We start from the raw sequence: 17841 nt of genomic DNA, 5'->3' as shown, positions 1-17841 counted from the left end.
TAGCTCAGGCACGTAGAGGATCAATCAACATGGTAGCATTCAACGAGGCAACTAAGTATTAGGAAGGAAGATGGATCAAGGATACAGGAATGGAGATCTAAATACGCCGAGGTAATTAGGTGATATGAGTTCAACGGTAGCAATACTATTGAGGCAGGAATAAGTAAACCCGGCAGAATCAGGATTATTGAGTATGTGCCGGCCTGACCTCAATTCCCTCCCGCAGAGTGGGATCCTCGGTGATGGGATAGGATATTAGTAGGGCGGGGTATATCTACCTTCAGTTTCGCGTATATTGTGCCATACCAGATGCAGCAAGAGAAGTGTGTAAATAAAACCCCGGGGGTGCGTTTTTATCAGTCCTCGGCGACATAATTGTGGAGCTCATAGAGTAACGTAATGAGGCATTGCTGTCAAAAATTACACTGTATACAGTTAATTGATACGTTTCGATGCGTTTATGCGTTCTAATCGCAATTCCGTGAGATGGATAACTTAGGCAACCATATAGGTGGATTCTATAAAGGTAATCTTCATGAGACGCCATCGTCAGCAACTAGACTGAATACGGTATACGTTTCGATGCATTCGGCCGGTTTCTAGCAGTTACTTCTTCCAACCCAGGTTCGTCCAGCGACATAAAAACCGCTTACAGAACCCAGTGCTCATCTGTTTTAGCTTCTACACTTCACAGTCATTCACATTTCCTGCTACCCGCATTTCCGCGAAGATGCGTTTCACCAGCCTTCTTTTCATGGCTTCGGCCATTATTACTACCGCTGCCGGCAAGGGAATCAATTGCCAGGGTAGTGGAGAGTGCCCTTTTTGCCACGCCCAGACCAATCTGAAAGAGCTACAAAAAGTTTGCGAGAGCGTCCCGGACAACACGCAATACTACAACGGCCAACAAATCTGTTGTGTCCAGTGCGACGAGGACAACACTGAGCAGTACTCCGTCTGCGCATTTGTGCAGAACACAAAAGATGGCGCTCCAGGTCACTCGGTCAAGGCCGCCATTCAGCAGCTGGTTGATCACAACTGCGGTCTTTGCGGCAGTGCCCCGTTCTATAACAACGACGTTACGGAGGGTGAGCTTACTGTGAATGTCGTCGACTACACCAGCTGTCATACGGTCATCTGTTAAGAGAAATCGCGTGTACACGTGCAGCACTTTGTAAGTTTTGACTATCTCCAATGCGTTGAGATCCTGAGCATCATGTTAATTGTATTGGTAGTTCAAAAAAGAGCAAAATGACGGCCGTGGATGATTGTCGTGTGGAGAGGGATTGAGAATGCGGCACCGCAAGTAAGGTCTAGTTACTGTTAGCACTGCTATGCAGTCTAAGAATTATCTTCTTCGTTTTGTTCAATATGCCTAGACCTTGCCAAGTCTCGATAGTCACTATAATCTATCTCATATCTCGTTCATACTAGCAAACGAAACCACCGCGAGCCCACGGGGCTCATCCTATCTATAGAAAACTCACCCTGTGTTACGAGCCAAGCAAAACCAAGAAAGTTTTTATTCAGTGCATTTAGCGAAGGAACCAAGTCATCAGGAGAAAGATACGTAGAGGGAGCGCGAGAATGGGAAATGGCCTTTTTGTAGGCCTCCGTAGCCTAAGACACCTGAGGAATTCCCGACTTCTCGATTAGGCAGTACCGAATCTGAGCAAACATCTCTACGAATTCGCTAGTCGTTTCATTGCCAGCCATCTTCATCAGCTGAGGAAATCTGTTTAAATTCCTGGTCACCAGTCGTCCCTACGATCATATGCAGGATCACTTTCGAGCAATCACCGATTCTTTCCCACATATGCATATCAAGGGCAAGGAGCAGAATGACCAAATCCATGAGAAGATTGTTCTGGTGGTGAGTATTCGGTCGCATAGAACAGAAATCAGTTCAGGTGAGCTTATAGGATCCTCAGATAAATATGAAGCTTTCTGAATTGCTATACATACCCCTGACTTCTGGCAATTTATAGCGATTTTATAGCTAATTTGATAAACAAACAAAACAAATATGGTTCTCAACCTCATTTCTAACATCATACCATGTGATAGGTGGTAGACGCAATTTTGTTGTACTGTAAGCACAATGTTTGCCGGCATTGTCATATTCAGCGTCACAATTTTTTATAATTGACTATAGAGTAACAACCGCGCACTAATGTCTTGGAATTGCGGCCGCAGAAAAGAAAAAACAATGTCTAGGGCGGAAGCTGATTTCGCTAATGACTGTACCCCTCGGACACACTGGCTTTCTGACTGTTTAGGTAGGACGGTCTGTGTGGCAGGCCTCGAAGGCAAGAATCACCCACTCTCGCCCAGATTCTCACCCTGTCTATTTCACACTCACCCTAATCACCCCAGCCGCGCGACCATAGAGCGGCGCTTACCGTCTTCCATGTGCTACATGGATCTATTCCAAGCGGTAACTAGCACATACGACCATAGGGTGTGGAGAACAGGGCTTCCCGTCCGCTCAGCCGTACTTAAGCCACACGCCGGCAGGTTAGTAGTATGGTGGGTGACCACATGCGAATCCCTGCTATTGTATGTTTTTTTTTTCTTGGATGTGACTTCTTTTTTCATCGAACCAAGACGGCCTGACTTTTTATTGAATTGTGGTGTCACTTCCAAGTTTGATAAGCAGTTCGTGTCACTGGCATCAGATGCCGCCTATTTTTCCTGCCTATGACGCCAGTAGTCCCTCTTATCGAGAGGATTTATACGGTTTAGGATCGTGAAAAGATGAAGAATAAATTAGAAGCGTAGTAATCGTAGTATTACCAGTTGTCTGGGGACTTGACACCTTGCTATAACTACCTCACTCAGTCACCAGTTTCTTCGTCTTAGTATTCACCCACTTGTCAATACCATCCACCATTCTGAAGACATACTTATCGTCGGTAAAACCTGGGTACAAAGGCTTCAACAGTGTCAAAGCCGTATAAGGGCCTTTGAACCCCTCCTTTTTCAGGATCTTATCTGCCTCATCTGCGTCCATATTCACAGGCCAGTCAACGTTTGCATTACCCACAATAATGCCTTGTTTGAACTGCGCTGCGCCAAAGGTGCCAAATCCAGTAGACCTGACAGTAACTGTACCCTTCTCCACACGGAACATAACACGCATATGTCCTAGCGCGCTAGGGGAAGTTACCCCCTGGCGCTCTGTCGTGTTAGCTTCAGCATTGTACAGAACAGCGTCCGGATAATGTTGCAGTACATTGCGCCGGGCAATATTGACGCGACCGAGAAAACTGAGGATAACTGGTTCAACCTCAGCTTCGCACTTGCCCTGTGTGATCACTGGGCCGGGCTCCAAGATCTCAGGGAGCACAAAGATGCGGACGTCTTTGACGATCCGATAAGTGTATTGAGCAACTCCGCCGTTGACACTGATGATGATTTGAGTGTCGCCGGTTTCGAGGGAGTTGAATTTCCAGACGATTTGCCCATTGTCAATTCCAGCAGCTTCGAGTTCGAGGAAACGCTTGTCGAAGTCGATATTTATCAGACCCATTTTGGGGACCTCTGATGCGTGGTGAACTTCGAACGGCTCCTTGTACAAGACATTCAGGGTGTTTTGTGACGGAGCCGGGAGTTCTTGGAAGGCCTGCCCATCACTGCTTGACGGTGCGGCAGGAAGAGGCTTGCTTGTAGCATCTTTAAGGCCTCCAAAGTGGATTTCAACTGCAACTCCATTGGGATTATTTGCATCAACAATGATGACATCCTTAGGGAATGGAACCATAGAGACCTTGAAACTCTGATCAAAAGTGTAAGGCTGAACGTGGCCACTTAGTGGGCCAGTCCAAGCTTCGAGATGGAATTTGAAACCTCCCATCCAGGGGACTTGTCTAAACCGGAAATTGCCTGTATATTCATCCACGGGGCCTTCAGCTGACAATTTCAGTTGTTGGGTCTTGGGGTCGTAGAAAGCGGCGAGCTTGGATGCTGGGATGAGGCCAAGGAAGCCCATTGTGATTGTATCTTGCGGGAATTTCAGATATTTAAACAAACTATCCTAGAAGTGTAGAATGATGGGATGGTCTGTTGACTTGCCGTCTGATGCTTGAGCCTGGTGCAAGAATCGACTGACCTATGTCAGGTATTTATAGCTATTTTCAGTGGTAGGATGCGGGGAAAGTAACTTGAATTCTGCAGGTTTCGTCCCAAACCTTGAGACATGTTAGGTTTCACACGGTGAAAGCACATTTGGTGCCGGGAGCTGAAATCTCTAGATAGGTGCAGCGGTATTCAATTGTGAAGTGTAAGCACTAAGCTGAAGAGTATTATTATCAATTTCGATTATACTATTCACTCGTATACAGCTCGATCTTGTGTCTTTTCGTATATTTTAGGCGATGCACCTTACAACACCCGCCTATGAGAGCATGAGCCCGGTTCCAGACTTTGGCTAACACACTCAAGCCAGTCAGCCTTATAAAATTTACTTCTAGCCTTTCGACGACAGACATAGATGGCGACTGGGTGAGCGGCTTTGAGGTAAAAGGGAAACACCGCTTCTTGGAAAGAATTCATACTAATTGTTGCTATTATATTAAATATACCCATAAAAGGAGTAGTCGGGAATAATTTCCTGTGTCTCCCCCAACTTAAAAGGCAGTGAATTTAAATTGACAGAAGCCTGTGTTAGAGCCGTCTGCGTTCTCGATATTGAAACAGCTGGCCCGGGAATCTACGGACTTCGCACGACAATGGGTAGATGATTGAAAGCGGAAATGCAAGCCATCAATCCAATCCTAGGCTTGGCATTTTCTCAACTGAACCACTGAAATTGGGGATTTGTTCGTAAGTCATTTCGAGCAATGTGCTAGCTGATATCTAGCAAACTTCACCTGTGCACAGGAGCAATACGGAGTCACCGAAGAGGAATAAATGCCGATCAACAAGCAAAGAAGCAAAAGACCCATTTGAATATTGAGGACCTTGGCGCGACCGAAGAAGTGGCGCTCGGCCTAATAAAGTATAACATTTTTATTGATCCCACACCTGCATAATAATAGGCTGAAATTCAGGAGAGCGTGGCGTTCTCCAGCTCGGCTCCATATGCCACAACCAGTGCATGCTGTGATACCAGCTGAGAGGGGCGTTCGTAAACCAAGCTCTTTCTTGCGCCCTATCCACATGCTCAAACAACTCTAGTGCCTTTCCGATCTGCCTATCGGCTTTATATACCGCAGATCGTGCATGCTGGAATACGAGCTGATCAGGATGCACTTAGCAAAATGAATGTCTTCAAATCGCCAACTCTCTTCCAGGCACCTATCAGACCCCTAAATAATATGTATTCTTCTGATCTAGGATCAGTGAACGACTCTTGAATTGTTTTCGCCAATTAATTTTCAAGTTTTACGTATAAGGAATAGGTGACAACTGCTGTTTCTAGCCTCTCTATGGTCTAGTAGAGACTGACGATTGGCCGAGCCAAAAGAATACACAACTTACAAAAGCATCAATAATGAGGTAGAAATCTTTCGCACGGTGTGGGTCATGAAGTCCACTGTAGTCTTTGTGCCAGCAAGAAGGATTCATCAACTCCAACTACGTGAGACTTGAGGATAAGGCAGAGCATGTCAATACCGATATATCGAATAAAGGGAAAGCTAATGAGAGGAAATTGGATTTTCTTGAAAGTCAGAACCTAAGTACAGAGTGCGAACAGAGAAGCTTAAACGGAAAAGCAAAGGGGGGGAGGTCACGGAGTTGAAGTATCAGGAGGTCGCATGGCCGAAGGGGGCCCTGGCGCGTAATCATGAAAAACACTTGGGTTTCTGTTAGGGGCTACGCGAAAAAAGAAACGAACAAAAGTGATCATCAGACGAGAGAGCAAAGCTATTTAGAGTCGGAACGGACGGTACGGTGCTCGAGGCTGCGGATGCCCGAGGAACCCACGCTTGAGCAATTTTTGGCCGTCTACCCATACTTGCGTAGTATTATTGTTCACATTGTCAACCTTCTCCCTGTTTAGTGTTGTACCAGAAGAGTCAATCAGCTGACGATAAATGTTGCGCTTTGTCGACGCTCCATCAGGATCTGTCGGGATGAAGACTTGCGGAGCCTTCCCCGCCAGAATGTCCACGAAACCACTCCCAGGGCTGATGGTCGATGGGCCGTTGTTGTTGACGAACTCAACGAGATATTGTACCTGCTTTCCCCGAAGGTCGGGATCTGGGGTCTGTTTGAGCCATGTCTGGACGTAGTGATACATTAGCTCGACACAACTTCGCAACGAGCGAGAGGGAGAAGAGAGAAGGAGCAGGGGGCAAATATAAAGCATACAGAGATGGTAGGGGCGGCTGGCTGCTTTGGAGGCATCATCGCTTTCACTTTGCTTAAGCTCGCGTTCCACTCGTCAATAGTCTTTATGTGATCTGCGTATTTGACTTGCAGAGCCTTGTCGAGATCCGCCAGGTAATTGTTGCGAGCTGCATTTACCTGGTCCACGAACGTTTCTGTGCGTCAAGTTTTTAGTAAGAATTTCTATATTTGTCGAGAATGAAATTATCAATTCGTGACTTACCACAATGGTCATTTTGGTGACAACATCCGCTCGTCCAACGGTTGTTTGGTCTATAGAAGTAGATTCCAAGTCAGCCTATGTATTGACGTCCACGCAGGAAATTTATGTGGCTAACATCATAGCTGCGATTGTGCCAATGAAAGTATCTTCGCAGTCATAGCCGTCGTTACCTGATGTGTCGCAGCTAGTTCCGCCAGCGGGCCCACCTTGACTGTGGCATTGGGTGCTCCTGTTGTCGTAATAATGCACGGCTGTCACACAATCTTTGCGAGCTTTGACTAGGTCGTCGAGTTTTTTCTTCAGTGTGCCGACCCAGGTTTGAAGAGTTACCTCAAATTCGGTCGTGAGTATGTAAAACTCGCCGGCGTTGAGGTCATATTCATCGGTCTTATTTTTGCTTTGCGCGAATGATGCCAACAATGAATAAAGCTGACAACGAAGACGGTAAGAGAAGAAAAGTGAGCTTGCCGCCATGAAAGCTAGGCTAATGACCTCATCTCTCTGAATAGTGCATAGCTCGGGGCTCGTGAGGGTGATGAGATCATTTAGTATGTTACCGGTGAAACTAGGATTATTCACGTCACCGAGAGTGTCGAGTGTTTGGTTCTATGGCGGAAATGGTAGTAAGTCAGCGTCTGCGCTGTGGCCCGGCTTGAGCTTTTAATTTCCATCAACTTACAACCCAGATTTCGTTGTCTGAGGTCAGGTTGTCAAGCCCAGTTGTAGCAATGGATACCCACTCAATGAATGCGTTGATGGAATTCGTGGCCAGGCGAACGGCGTCATCTAATAAGAGATTCTTCATGGCTTGGACGGTTTGCTCGAGAAGATTTTTAATAACCAAGGCAAGATTAGGACCGCTTCCGAAAGCACCAAAGATCTCATCGAGGATCTGAAATCCTGCAGCACTGACGACACCCCAGGGCGGAGGCAGGCCGAATGCTAGCGTCTGCGCAACAGGGCCTATGTATGTCTTGAAGAAATCGGCTTCGTTCATGTAAAGCTTGTTAAATCGCACCGTCTTGGTGATTAATGGTTGAGAGGCCTAGAAATTTCTATCAGAATTCGAACGTATTACCCAAGTACATCAGAGGAGCAACGCTCACCTGCCTGGTCTGCCGATACACAAGTGCGGGATGGCCAGTAGATACGTCAAACCGCACTTGATGGGCGATAAATTTTGTGTCCGCATAATTTGTCGTGCGCGCGTACGCAATAGCTCCTGCGACGGCGTAGCGGTATGGTGCAGTAAGCATTGCGAGGTGATGTTCAGTGATGGTTTCTCCAGGAAGTAGAGGATACGTTGTTGAGCACATTGCCAAGAATCGATCAATTATTTGTTGTATTTTGCTTCTTACGGTAGTGTCAGGGATTTTCGACAATACCTTACTGGATTTTTCCATTTTAAGCTCGTCGTTGATAACCTGCTTTGGTGGATTGTGGAGGAACAGATCACGCGTAGGATCATTCTTCTGTGAGATGTGCATCGTAGCGTTCCAAGCCTTGGTGATTAGTCGTGCGTAATCCCGTAAGTCCAAATCAGGATCATGAATCTTCTGGAAGACGAAAATGGGCTCGAAGTGCTTGGCTGGGCGATCGGTAGCCTCTCGAGTGGTCCCGGCAACATCAGAACGCAGGAGAAGTGTAGTTCCAGTTTTAGCCTGCAGGTGTTCAATAACCAGCGCGAGTGCGAGTGAAACACAACCTAGAGCAACGACTCGAGGAAGTTTTTTACCCTCAATCTTGTATGAGGTCACTGAAAGATACATTGCTCGCGATCCCTAGGGTCACCCGAGCCTCAGCCGATAGGCTCTCCATAACGAACAAATTAGTAAAGAGTGTACTAACCTTGTTTATATACGTCTTCGACAAACCCCGCACAACGGCCAGCTTCTCGGTCGCGTCCCATCGAATGACAGGGTTCAACTTGGAGCTGCCCCCAGCGACGTACATCATCATTTGGGCATTGTTGATCTGCGCAGTTAACGAATACTTGGTCTTCGGTACGTAGTAAGCGGCCTGTCTAAAGCGGTCAAAATTTGTCAGCAGCAGCACATAATGTATAAAATCAGAGGACACCCACGACTTCCAAAACGAATCTTCGTCTTGGTTCACCCATTTAATTACCGCCTGTCGATTCTTCGTGGCCGGATCGTCTGTGTCGTAGAGGGCTTCGATGGTTTGCAGAAACACCGAGCCTGTTGCAGCAGCTTGTAGGAAGCTGATGATTTGGAAAGTGTCCGACGTAAATGCATAGATTGCCAATCCCCCGCAGCCAGATACTTGGCCCTTTGCCAATTACGAGCTGAGATACCCAGCGGACCCTCTGGCTGCGCCTGGATCACTTCGTGCAAATAATTGATGGCATCAGTGAGTTGCTGTATATCTCCACGTATGACCTCGTTTGAATTGTCTTGTTGTTGGCGGTCAACCACCACTTCGACCTCAAACGCCTCAGAGGCACTGATATCTCGTTCGAGCCGCTGTCGCATTACTCTACTCAGAGTGTCAGAGGATCAACACAACACACACAAAACTAAAAGGTGAGTATTACGAAACCTCGGTCTTGATCTCTTCAGGATCAACCTCCCTCTCGTTAACATCTTCTACAATATAATGAAGGTTCTCAGCCTCATCATCGTCATTGTCGTGCTCTTCCGGATCGTCGTGCCATGTAACTTCGTCCATGCCATCCATCGCTGAAATTGGGACACTTGTGTCCTCAGAAAAAGCTGTAACTGAGCAGAATGATCTCAGGGACAAAGCCAAGTGAAATGGGAGTATGAGTCTTTTTATATGTGCTTCCTCTGGCACATGAATCCCAAGATTTTAACAAAGCAGATCGCTTGTGGTATCGGGAGACGGTGCGTCCGTATCTGTATCCTCATAGGCTGGCAATGGTTGCTACATATTATTCAATGCAGGGTTTCAGCTTGCCTATCACCCAAATTTTTCACTATTGGGTCTGCAGAGAACGCTTGGGATCAATCACACGACAGAAGCCCAATACGAGTCTAGGCACCTAAATCCACACCTACATCATGTTCTACAGAAAGTGGTGTAAAGAGTAACGGTTTGGCAGTTCCATGCCAGTTATTATACCTATAATTTCTTACATCCACCCCCAGGCCCACTGAGCTTATTCGCTGGATTGGAACTAGTATACGGAGGGCTTGAAAGAGCTCTCATTAATGTCCCCCATCGGAACTTGAAACACAGGAAATGGATGCACTGACTAGTGAGAAGACTATATCTAAGGCAGAATGATATACTTTTAGGTCTATTTAAGATTTCCGGTCGGCTAAATAGCCATGTCAGCGCCAAACTCAAAAGTCATGCACAAATACGAGCCCCGATGTCTGACGGCTTAGGAAATGCAAGAGAGCGGGTCTAGATTGCTCAGATGGGGAGTTTCTGGCTATCGCCCCAGCAGAGGATGAGCTGACAAGGAGACGCCCATTCCCATTCAGAACGCGGGAGTTAAATACGTTGTATTTCTTTTCTTCTATGTTATCCCCTTTTCAGTTGGTACGCTCAAGGGTCGGAGTTTGTACATCCCATGCAAATCAGTGATTCGGAGCATCCTTTTCATTGACCATATCTTCTTTATAGTTGCATAGTAAAGCTGTTTGGGCTCGACGTAGGTACCTGCATTGTTAGGGATCTAATACAGCTTTCGTCACAGCATGGGTTCAAGTTGCCGAGAACGAGCATTTCAAGTGTAACGATGCGAACCAATGGTTCTACACCGTTGTTCAGCTGAGAGGGTCCGTGAGGCGGTTGTACGACTCTGGTGAGTCTCACCCTGTCTCTCACCCTGTCTACTGCACACTCCATAGGGCGGTATTCTCACCCGAGTACCAGCCACCGAAATATTAGCCGCAGCTGTCATAAGCCACATGCCGGCAGGTTAGTAGTATAGTGGGCAACCATATGCGAATCCTTGCTTTTGTATGTTTTTCTTTTTTTTTTGCTCTTTCGGGTTTTGGTCTTTCATTCACCATAAATCATGTTCTCAAAATAGTTGCGTATCTCGGAGTTGGCAGCTATCATTTTATCCAGGGCATGGAAATACCTGAAGCTGACAGTTTGCCAACCTCTCTTCATAGCATCTGTCCTATAAGAATGGGTGTGGTTCATCGGCGGAAACTACTTCTCTTTTGCCACAAAAATGCTCCCAAAGTACTCATGGGCATTCTCGAAGGATTAGATGTGGTCGCTTGTGACTCGGGGGTCATCCGAAGTGCGACTTGTCAACCAATATGGAGGACGTAAGGTTTCGGTCGGTAGTGAACAAGCCCATTCAAGATTTATGACCCTTTTGACATACCAATCTTGGGCAACGAAAATATTGCTCGGGTGGAGACCTTCAAGTTTCTATCGATATAGCAAAGGCCCTTGGCAAAAACTTGAAGCTCTCTGTGAACGCAATGCGGTAGAAGCGCTCGGATAACAGTCACTCTAGCCATTTGGGCTCTCTCATCATCCTCATAACTCATCAAGCTCGGTTTCAACTTGAAGGTTGGAGAGTTCAAGTTGCAGCTACTAAGTAGTAGCAGTTACTAATAGTATTTGGAGCTATATATATGTGGGGGGGAGTCAGGCCCGGGGCCGGTGGGAATGTTCAACTAAAACGGCAGTTTTTTCCTTGGGGTTCGTGTTATCGTGCTTAAAACTCTCCAGAATTGCAGAACCGTCAATTCGACTTCGGACAAACTCTTTCTCATCTCTCCTGAAAATCCCGAATCACCCTGCAGGAAGAACGTTGAACGTTGTCGATCGCCGGCGGTGGCACCGGCCCTCCGCGGGCGACATCCGTTTCGGGCAGGCGGTGGCAATAAAAATGAGGGGTGACCGGGTGAAAGAGGCTTAGCGTCCCGTGATCGGATTGCAATTGCGCCAAAAAAAAAGTAGAAGTCATCAGATGGTGACAGAATTGAATCTACAAGGAGTCTTATTCCTCAATCATCCTGCTTGACCAATTCCTATCATCTGTGTGTCTGAATCCTCTGCCCAACCATCATGGGTTCCGGTTCCCCCCCATCGAAGCCTTCGGCAATCCCGTCCCACATGATCAACGGCAGCTCCCCATTACAATCGTCCTCGGCCCCAGGTGGTGGAACTCGTGCTCGCGATGCTCGTGAGCGAGAGAGTCTGAATACCTCCATTCGATCTTCCTTTGCTCCCCGCGTCCCAGTTGGTTTTGAGGCTGAAGAAGAGGAGGAGGACCCTGAGTCAACCCAGCCGGGCCCCGCCCCCGCGGATGATTCTCCCGCCAGTGCCAGCCAAAATACTCCTACTCCTGCTCAGCACGGCGCCTTGTCGATTCGGTATGGATAGCGGTTCCATTGATATTGTTTCTTCTGTACCTCCTGCTCACAAAATATCCAGTGGCCGACCCAGTCTAAATGACCCTCCCCGTGACCCGCGGGATGAAGGTGGTCCATTGACTCCTCCTGCGACAGCGAGCCGCCCAGCCAGCCCTTATACACTGGCCCCTCCAATTGACTTTGACGGACTGAGCTGGCCTTGTGAGTGATCTCAACCAATTGGTCGAAGATGAACATCCAACTAATCATTTACCGAACCAGGCCCCGGAACACGGCAGCGATTGGAGTCGACCCCGGAGGAGAACGAAGCACGAGTTAAGAAACTTGCCGGTGCCGTGCGAACAATTCTGGAGTGTGTTGGTGAGGACCCAGAGCGTGAGGGTCTTCGTGAAACCCCGGAGCGTTATGCCAAGGCTATGCTCTACTTCACCAAGGGCTATGAGGAGAATGTCCGGGATCTGGTCAACGGTGCCGTTTTCCACGAGGACCATGACGAGTTGGTCATTGTGAAGGATATTGAAGTTTTCTCTCTATGTGAACACCACATGGTTCCCTTTACTGGAAGGGTAAGTTGTGCTGCTCTGCTCTCCTTCTCCTACCTTCCCTTCCCTTCATGGTGCTGATCGCTAGAACAGATGCATATCGGATACATCCCGGATCGCCGTGTCCTCGGCCTTTCCAAGCTCGCTCGCTTGGCTGAGATGTTCTCTCGTCGACTGCAAGTTCAAGAGCGCTTGACTAAGCAGGTTGCTCTTGCCATCTCGGAGGTTCTGAAGCCCCGCGGTGTCGGTGTCGTCATGGAATCCTCCCACCTGTGCATGGTTATGCGCGGTGTGCAGAAGACCAGCAGCACTACGACCACTAGCTGCATGCTGGGATGCATGCGCTCGAGCGCCAAGACCAGAGAAGAATTCCTGACTCTCCTCAACAGGAGATAGGCTATTTTCTTCACGTTTTGTCTTACCATTCAGTATCGAGCCCAAAGCTCGATTTAAAGTTACACATTCGGAGTTTTGGCGGTGACCTTTCAACAGGTTTTTTTCCTTCTTCTTTTTCTAATCTTGGTTCTTTCTTGAAGATATCCGTGATTTAGCATTTATGGATCTTCATGCGCTTTCAACCTTTCAGATTCTCTTGCATATACCTTGGCGGTTTCTGTTCAAGACCCATTCTCTGGCCCTGGTGTCAACTTGAACTGACCCTTTGCACCTTTTCCGATCGCTCTAACTGGAGGGCCTGGACAAAAGTCCTCCGCGTTCCTCCCTTGTTCTGGAGTTTGAACCCTCTTTCATTTCATGACCTTTAGACTAACACCCCTACGCGGGACCTTTTTCAACCTGTGGAATTTGTTGGAGTTTGATTTTTGGAGACTCAAAACCTCTTGGCGCGCCGGCGAGGCTATTTCAACACATGATGTTTCTCATTCTTTGTACTCTCAACACTCTGACGATAGGCTAATTCTGCCTATTTTGTATATGTCTCAACCCAATATACCGAACACATGTAAAGATCAAATCTTTCTAAAACAAAATGTGTCCAATTATCTTTATGCAATAAAATTAACTCATTCAGGATCGACTAGGCTTTGGAGATAAGAAGTACTCCGACTATCATTGATCCCAACGGAGTGGTTCTTACCCTAACCCTACTTTGAACCGGATCAAGGTGACTCAGGGATCGACCATTCACTCCGAGTCTTGCCTATCATGGGTATCAATAGGGCAGGTAGCCTCTGGGGCCTGTCATGGCGCAATCGACCACGGCCGCCACTAACTGTTGAATTATTCTTGCACCGTAGCCAAGTGCTAGTAGAATGTCTCCAAAGTCGCATCGCTTCAAAAGGTCCGTCCTTGTTTCTGATCTCATCCCTGACCTCTATTTACGTCGAAATTCAAGTCCAAGCTCACTGAAACAAAGCCTGCCGGATCTCGTCAGATCCTGCCCACGTTTTCCCTTTCTGATGTTCCTTATATGAGTGGTTCGAACTGCGACTTCGGTGCTTGCAGAATCAGCTACTGAAGAACATCGCCAGTTTCCTCCCTTGACCGAAATAGCAGCCTCGAAGAACGATACCGGGAATATCCAGAGCTTCGACAGATCCCATTTCCAAAGGGCAAAGTGATTCAAGGGCTACGCCGTTCAGTCAAGATTTCCATACGGCTCACCCCTAAGTACTACTTCAATATCGGCCAACGAGGAAGAGAAATTCACTGACTGCTTCATTTAGTTCAAATTCTCTTGAACCTCTCTTCGAGCCCACAGATTCCTGGATATCACCCGCCTTAGAGACACCCCAGTACGGAAAAACACATTTGACGCCAAACACCTTCTCAAAATGAGCAGCTCCCTTGAGACCATCGGGCACGGCGTCCCAAATAGCCATTTATCGAGCCGCTCGAGTGCTGGAATTACTTCCGGGGCTTCAAATCATCCATCCCGTACGAAGTGGTCCTTCAACGCTGCAAAGGTTGCTCTGAAAACGATGCAAAGACTCAGTGATGAGCTCCAGACCCCGCGAGTTGACATTACATCCATGAGTCCCAAGTTCGCTGATCATACACCGGGGACCTGGAATACCGGAACATCCCCTCAGAAGCAAAATGCCAAACAGATCTTCGGGAATTCGTTTAATGTCCCGATAGTCAAACTAACATCTCCCATGGCTTCAAAACTCCCTGAACCTGCTATCCATACACCGGAAACTTCCACTCTCGGCCTTGCTCCCAAGACCCAACCCCAAGGTCCTGAAAATCAATTCGATATCATAAAAACGATCCCCACACACGAATCGCCAGACCCAATGAATTTAAACGAAGGCCTAACAACAAACCAGTTCGATTTCATCTTCTTCGACCGAATGCTCCTAGAACCAGAACTCCACACCGCATCTATGGACGCAGTCCCCCGCTTCCTCGACTCACTCGAGACAACGGTCCGCAAAATGGAAGACACAGGCCTTTCACTACAGACCTACATGATTCAGCAACAGCTCGTGGCGGGAATACCACCCGATAAAGTCGAGGCTATGTTTTCAGAAACGCCGAATGTGAATGCGAACCACCACTCGTGCAGGGAGCTGACAGTCGATGCAGATGAACTTGAAATCAGTATCACTAGTCCCGGTCGTATCGATCGTCCGAGATATGAGGGTATCCCGCCGCATCTTTCTGACCGTGTTCTTGCTTCGATTTTGACGGGGTCTCGGACTGCGGCTAGTAATATGGAGCGGTTGCGTCTGGTGAGGTTTTATTATGAGAGTTTCCGGAATCTTTCTGGGATTGCGCCGGTGGTTGAGCGAGATGGGCTTACGGTTCTGGAGGGAAGCACTGTCAATGACGACTTTGTGACTGAGAACTGCGACAGGATCGAGGATTTTCATCGTACCGAGGAACTCAATGATATCGAAGATCTCAGCAGCATTAAGGATCTCAACGGGGCCGAGGAGTCCAACGGGATTGAGGATCTCAGCGGGGCCGAGAAAGACAATGATATTGAGATGGGGGATATCGACACATCCGATGACCTAGGCTCACTTTTAGGGGACGATGGAATAGGTTGTGGATGATTACATCATTGTACGGACGGTGGTACATTGGGCATGACGGATAGTCATGAGGAAGGTCAGATAGCCCAGACCTTCTAACGGTACCATGTCAGTTAAATGATGATCGTGGTTAGATTTAGCCAATACCAAGCTATGACAAACGACATTCACTCGAAAGTCTAGATATCTTATCCTCGTAGGTCCATTTGATCAAGCGCCCAGTAGTGTACACTCCGCCTCAGATACTAACATGAAAACTACATCCCTTCATTCCACGAGGCATAGCTTCTCTGATGAGTGATTCGAAGCGGGGTATGCGGTTAGATACCTCTAGAACCGCTTGGACCTCAAAAGCAATAGCGGTAACCACCAAGCTTTCTAGCCAAGCTCTCCATTCGGAATAAAGTCCTCCAAAATACCCGTTCCGCGGGAGGAAATGCAGAGGCTGATCTTACTCTCGGTGCGCCACCCGGCGGGGAAAACATGTCGATCCCAAGCCATCCCCCCAGATAGAAGCTGTTACTTGAGGTCCAAGCAAAATATCGGCTTCTGATGAAAGGTTGGCTCAATAACCGCTCTTTATTGATATATGAAGACCCCATGTCGGCAATTGTAATTTGAAACTTGTCAAGCGCGATGTAACACAGCTTTCGAGCACAGACATGCTGCTATTGATATCAACCTTACCCTGAATACTACCCCGTGGGGAGACTGCTAAGTATTTAGAGCACAACTATAACCTTACCTCGCTCTTGGCTTGGAAAAAGACTGAAATCTTTCGGAGCAAGAAAACGTTTGTCCTTCGAGATAATCAAAACTTGCAGTTTAAAGCGACTTATTATTGTACTATGAAGCCCTGGCTCCTGCTTACCTGGGCCACGGCTGTGGCCTCTTATGTTGTCAACAACAACAACACTTGCACATTATATCCCGAATCCCTCACCCACAATGGAGAGGATGTCGATGATGCGCCCTCGATTCACCAGGCATTCGACATTTGCGGTAATGACGGGACGGTGATCTTTTCCAACCATACTTTCAACATCAATTCCATCCTAAACACCACCAACCTCGTCAACTGCGAAGTCCTGCTTCGTGGCGAGCTTCGCTTCTCAGACGATATATCCTACTGGCGCTCTCACTCCTACTCGGTTGTTCTGCAAAATCAATCGACAGCGTGGCTTTTCGGCGGTACCAACGTCACTCTACGTGGCGAGGGAGGCTGGTACAACGGAAACGGACAGGCGTGGTACACAGAGAACCGAAATGGTGCCAATCAGCCGGGCCGTCCTATCAGTATCACTTTCTTCAATTCGACGAATCTATTGGCAGACCATTTGACGATTATCCAGCCGCAGTTCTGGGCGACGTTCGTCTGGCAAAGCAAGAATGTCTCGATAACCAACTTTTTTGTCAATGCTACGAGTGATAATCAGTGGGATACAACCAACACCGATGGCTATGACTCCTGGAATAGTGATACTCTGCTCGTTGAGAACGCATTTATCACTAATGGAGACGACTGTATCGCTGCAAAGGGGAACACCACTAATCTGCTCGTCAGAAACGTCACTTGTCACGGTGGTAATGGTATAACTATTGGCTCTGTGGGCCAATATCCAGATATGCCTGATTACGACCTCAATATCACCTTTGAAGATGTCAAGTGCGTGAACTGCATGGACGGAGCCTATATCAAGACATGGCAAGGTGTCTCCGCCGACCATGATTCAAATGGTGATGTCGGAGGTGGAGGCCGAGGATTGATCAAGAATATCACCTTCCGGAACTTTGAGATGGAGAATGTCGGTCTTCCGATTCAGATTTCTCAATGCATCTATACCGAGGAAAGTAACAAGTACTGCAATACGTCGAAGATGCAGATTGAGGATGTGACCTGGGCTAACATCCACGGTACCTCGAGATATAACATTGCTGCCTCGATTTATTGCTCCGAAGCACACCCGTGTCCGAATATTTCCTTTGAAAATGTGGACCTTCGAAGTATCAACCAGACAAAGGGACTGCCGGCGTATGGAACAACTTTGCAACATGAAGTTTTCCAGTGCACGAATATCATCGGAGAGGGCAGCTCAGGTATTCCATGCAATCATATCGCGCCTAACAACTTTAGCCAGGGCGTTTATAGTAATGTCAAGAGCTAAATGGGCGACGGGAGCAGTTGGGTGGGGCGGTTCTTTGGCCAGGACTTTGAGGTCTTCTTGTATCAAATAGGATCTAAAATATCAAATATCTAGATATTATTCGTACTGCAGAATCTATTCCATCAAACGCACACTACGTATTTAAGTTTCCATGCGATGCTACTAGTAGTTGATGCAGAGGTTCTAGCCTATAGTTCCTCGGATCGGATAAACTATCTCCAAGGGTGAGCTTGTAGATCGGCGTCT

General features: G+C 47.5%; 7 protein-coding genes across 7 annotated transcripts; 4 read left to right on the top strand and 3 right to left on the bottom strand.

Annotated features, from left to right (window-relative positions):
- Nucleotides 1-730: 730 nt before the first annotated feature.
- On the top strand, nucleotides 731-1144 carry N7481_002639 (Killer toxin Kp4; the record flags this gene model as incomplete). Its single annotated transcript, XM_057261858.1, has 1 exon — nucleotides 731-1144. One exon carries the CDS (start codon nucleotides 731-733, stop codon nucleotides 1142-1144), a length of 414 nt encoding a protein of 137 aa, XP_057126790.1.
- Nucleotides 1145-3223: 2079 nt separating this feature from the next.
- N7481_002638 (uncharacterized protein) lies at nucleotides 3224-3547 on the top strand (the record flags this gene model as incomplete). Its single annotated transcript, XM_057261857.1, has 1 exon — nucleotides 3224-3547. One exon carries the CDS (start codon nucleotides 3224-3226, stop codon nucleotides 3545-3547), a length of 324 nt encoding a protein of 107 aa, XP_057126789.1.
- Nucleotides 3548-5872: 2325 nt separating this feature from the next.
- Nucleotides 5873-6244, bottom strand: N7481_002637 (uncharacterized protein; the record flags this gene model as incomplete). Its single annotated transcript, XM_057261856.1, has 1 exon — nucleotides 5873-6244. The coding sequence occupies one exon, from the start codon at nucleotides 6242-6244 to the stop codon at nucleotides 5873-5875; it is 372 nt and encodes a 123-aa protein (XP_057126788.1).
- A 414-nt stretch (nucleotides 6245-6658) lies between these two features.
- N7481_002636 (uncharacterized protein) lies at nucleotides 6659-9253 on the bottom strand (the record flags this gene model as incomplete). The annotated part of the gene is made up of 5 exons (XM_057261855.1): nucleotides 6659-7162; nucleotides 7236-7577; nucleotides 7663-8217; nucleotides 8405-8777; nucleotides 9111-9253. 5 exons carry the CDS (start codon nucleotides 9251-9253, stop codon nucleotides 6659-6661), a joined length of 1917 nt encoding a protein of 638 aa, XP_057126787.1.
- Nucleotides 9254-11578: 2325 nt separating this feature from the next.
- On the top strand, nucleotides 11579-12824 carry N7481_002635 (GTP cyclohydrolase I; the record flags this gene model as incomplete). Its single annotated transcript, XM_057261854.1, has 4 exons — nucleotides 11579-11886; nucleotides 11948-12087; nucleotides 12148-12452; nucleotides 12522-12824. 4 exons carry the CDS (start codon nucleotides 11579-11581, stop codon nucleotides 12822-12824), a joined length of 1056 nt encoding a protein of 351 aa, XP_057126786.1.
- A 2093-nt stretch (nucleotides 12825-14917) lies between these two features.
- Nucleotides 14918-15538, bottom strand: N7481_002634 (uncharacterized protein; the record flags this gene model as incomplete). Its single annotated transcript, XM_057261853.1, has 2 exons — nucleotides 14918-15409; nucleotides 15470-15538. 2 exons carry the CDS (start codon nucleotides 15536-15538, stop codon nucleotides 14918-14920), a joined length of 561 nt encoding a protein of 186 aa, XP_057126785.1.
- A 740-nt stretch (nucleotides 15539-16278) lies between these two features.
- N7481_002633 (exo-polygalacturonase) lies at nucleotides 16279-17595 on the top strand (the record flags this gene model as incomplete). The annotated part of the gene is made up of 1 exon (XM_057261852.1): nucleotides 16279-17595. One exon carries the CDS (start codon nucleotides 16279-16281, stop codon nucleotides 17593-17595), a length of 1317 nt encoding a protein of 438 aa, XP_057126784.1.
- Between the last annotated feature and the right edge of the window lie 246 nt (nucleotides 17596-17841).

Source organism: Penicillium waksmanii, assembly GCF_028829765.1.
Source record: "Penicillium waksmanii strain IBT 27052 chromosome Unknown utg000002l:1.0-3326099.0:1.0-3328782.0, whole genome shotgun sequence".
In the NCBI taxonomy this organism is placed as follows: Eukaryota; Fungi; Ascomycota; class Eurotiomycetes; order Eurotiales; family Aspergillaceae; genus Penicillium; species Penicillium waksmanii.
Note: the sequence above shows the minus strand (reverse complement) of the source record. Positions and strands in the feature narration are given on the sequence as shown.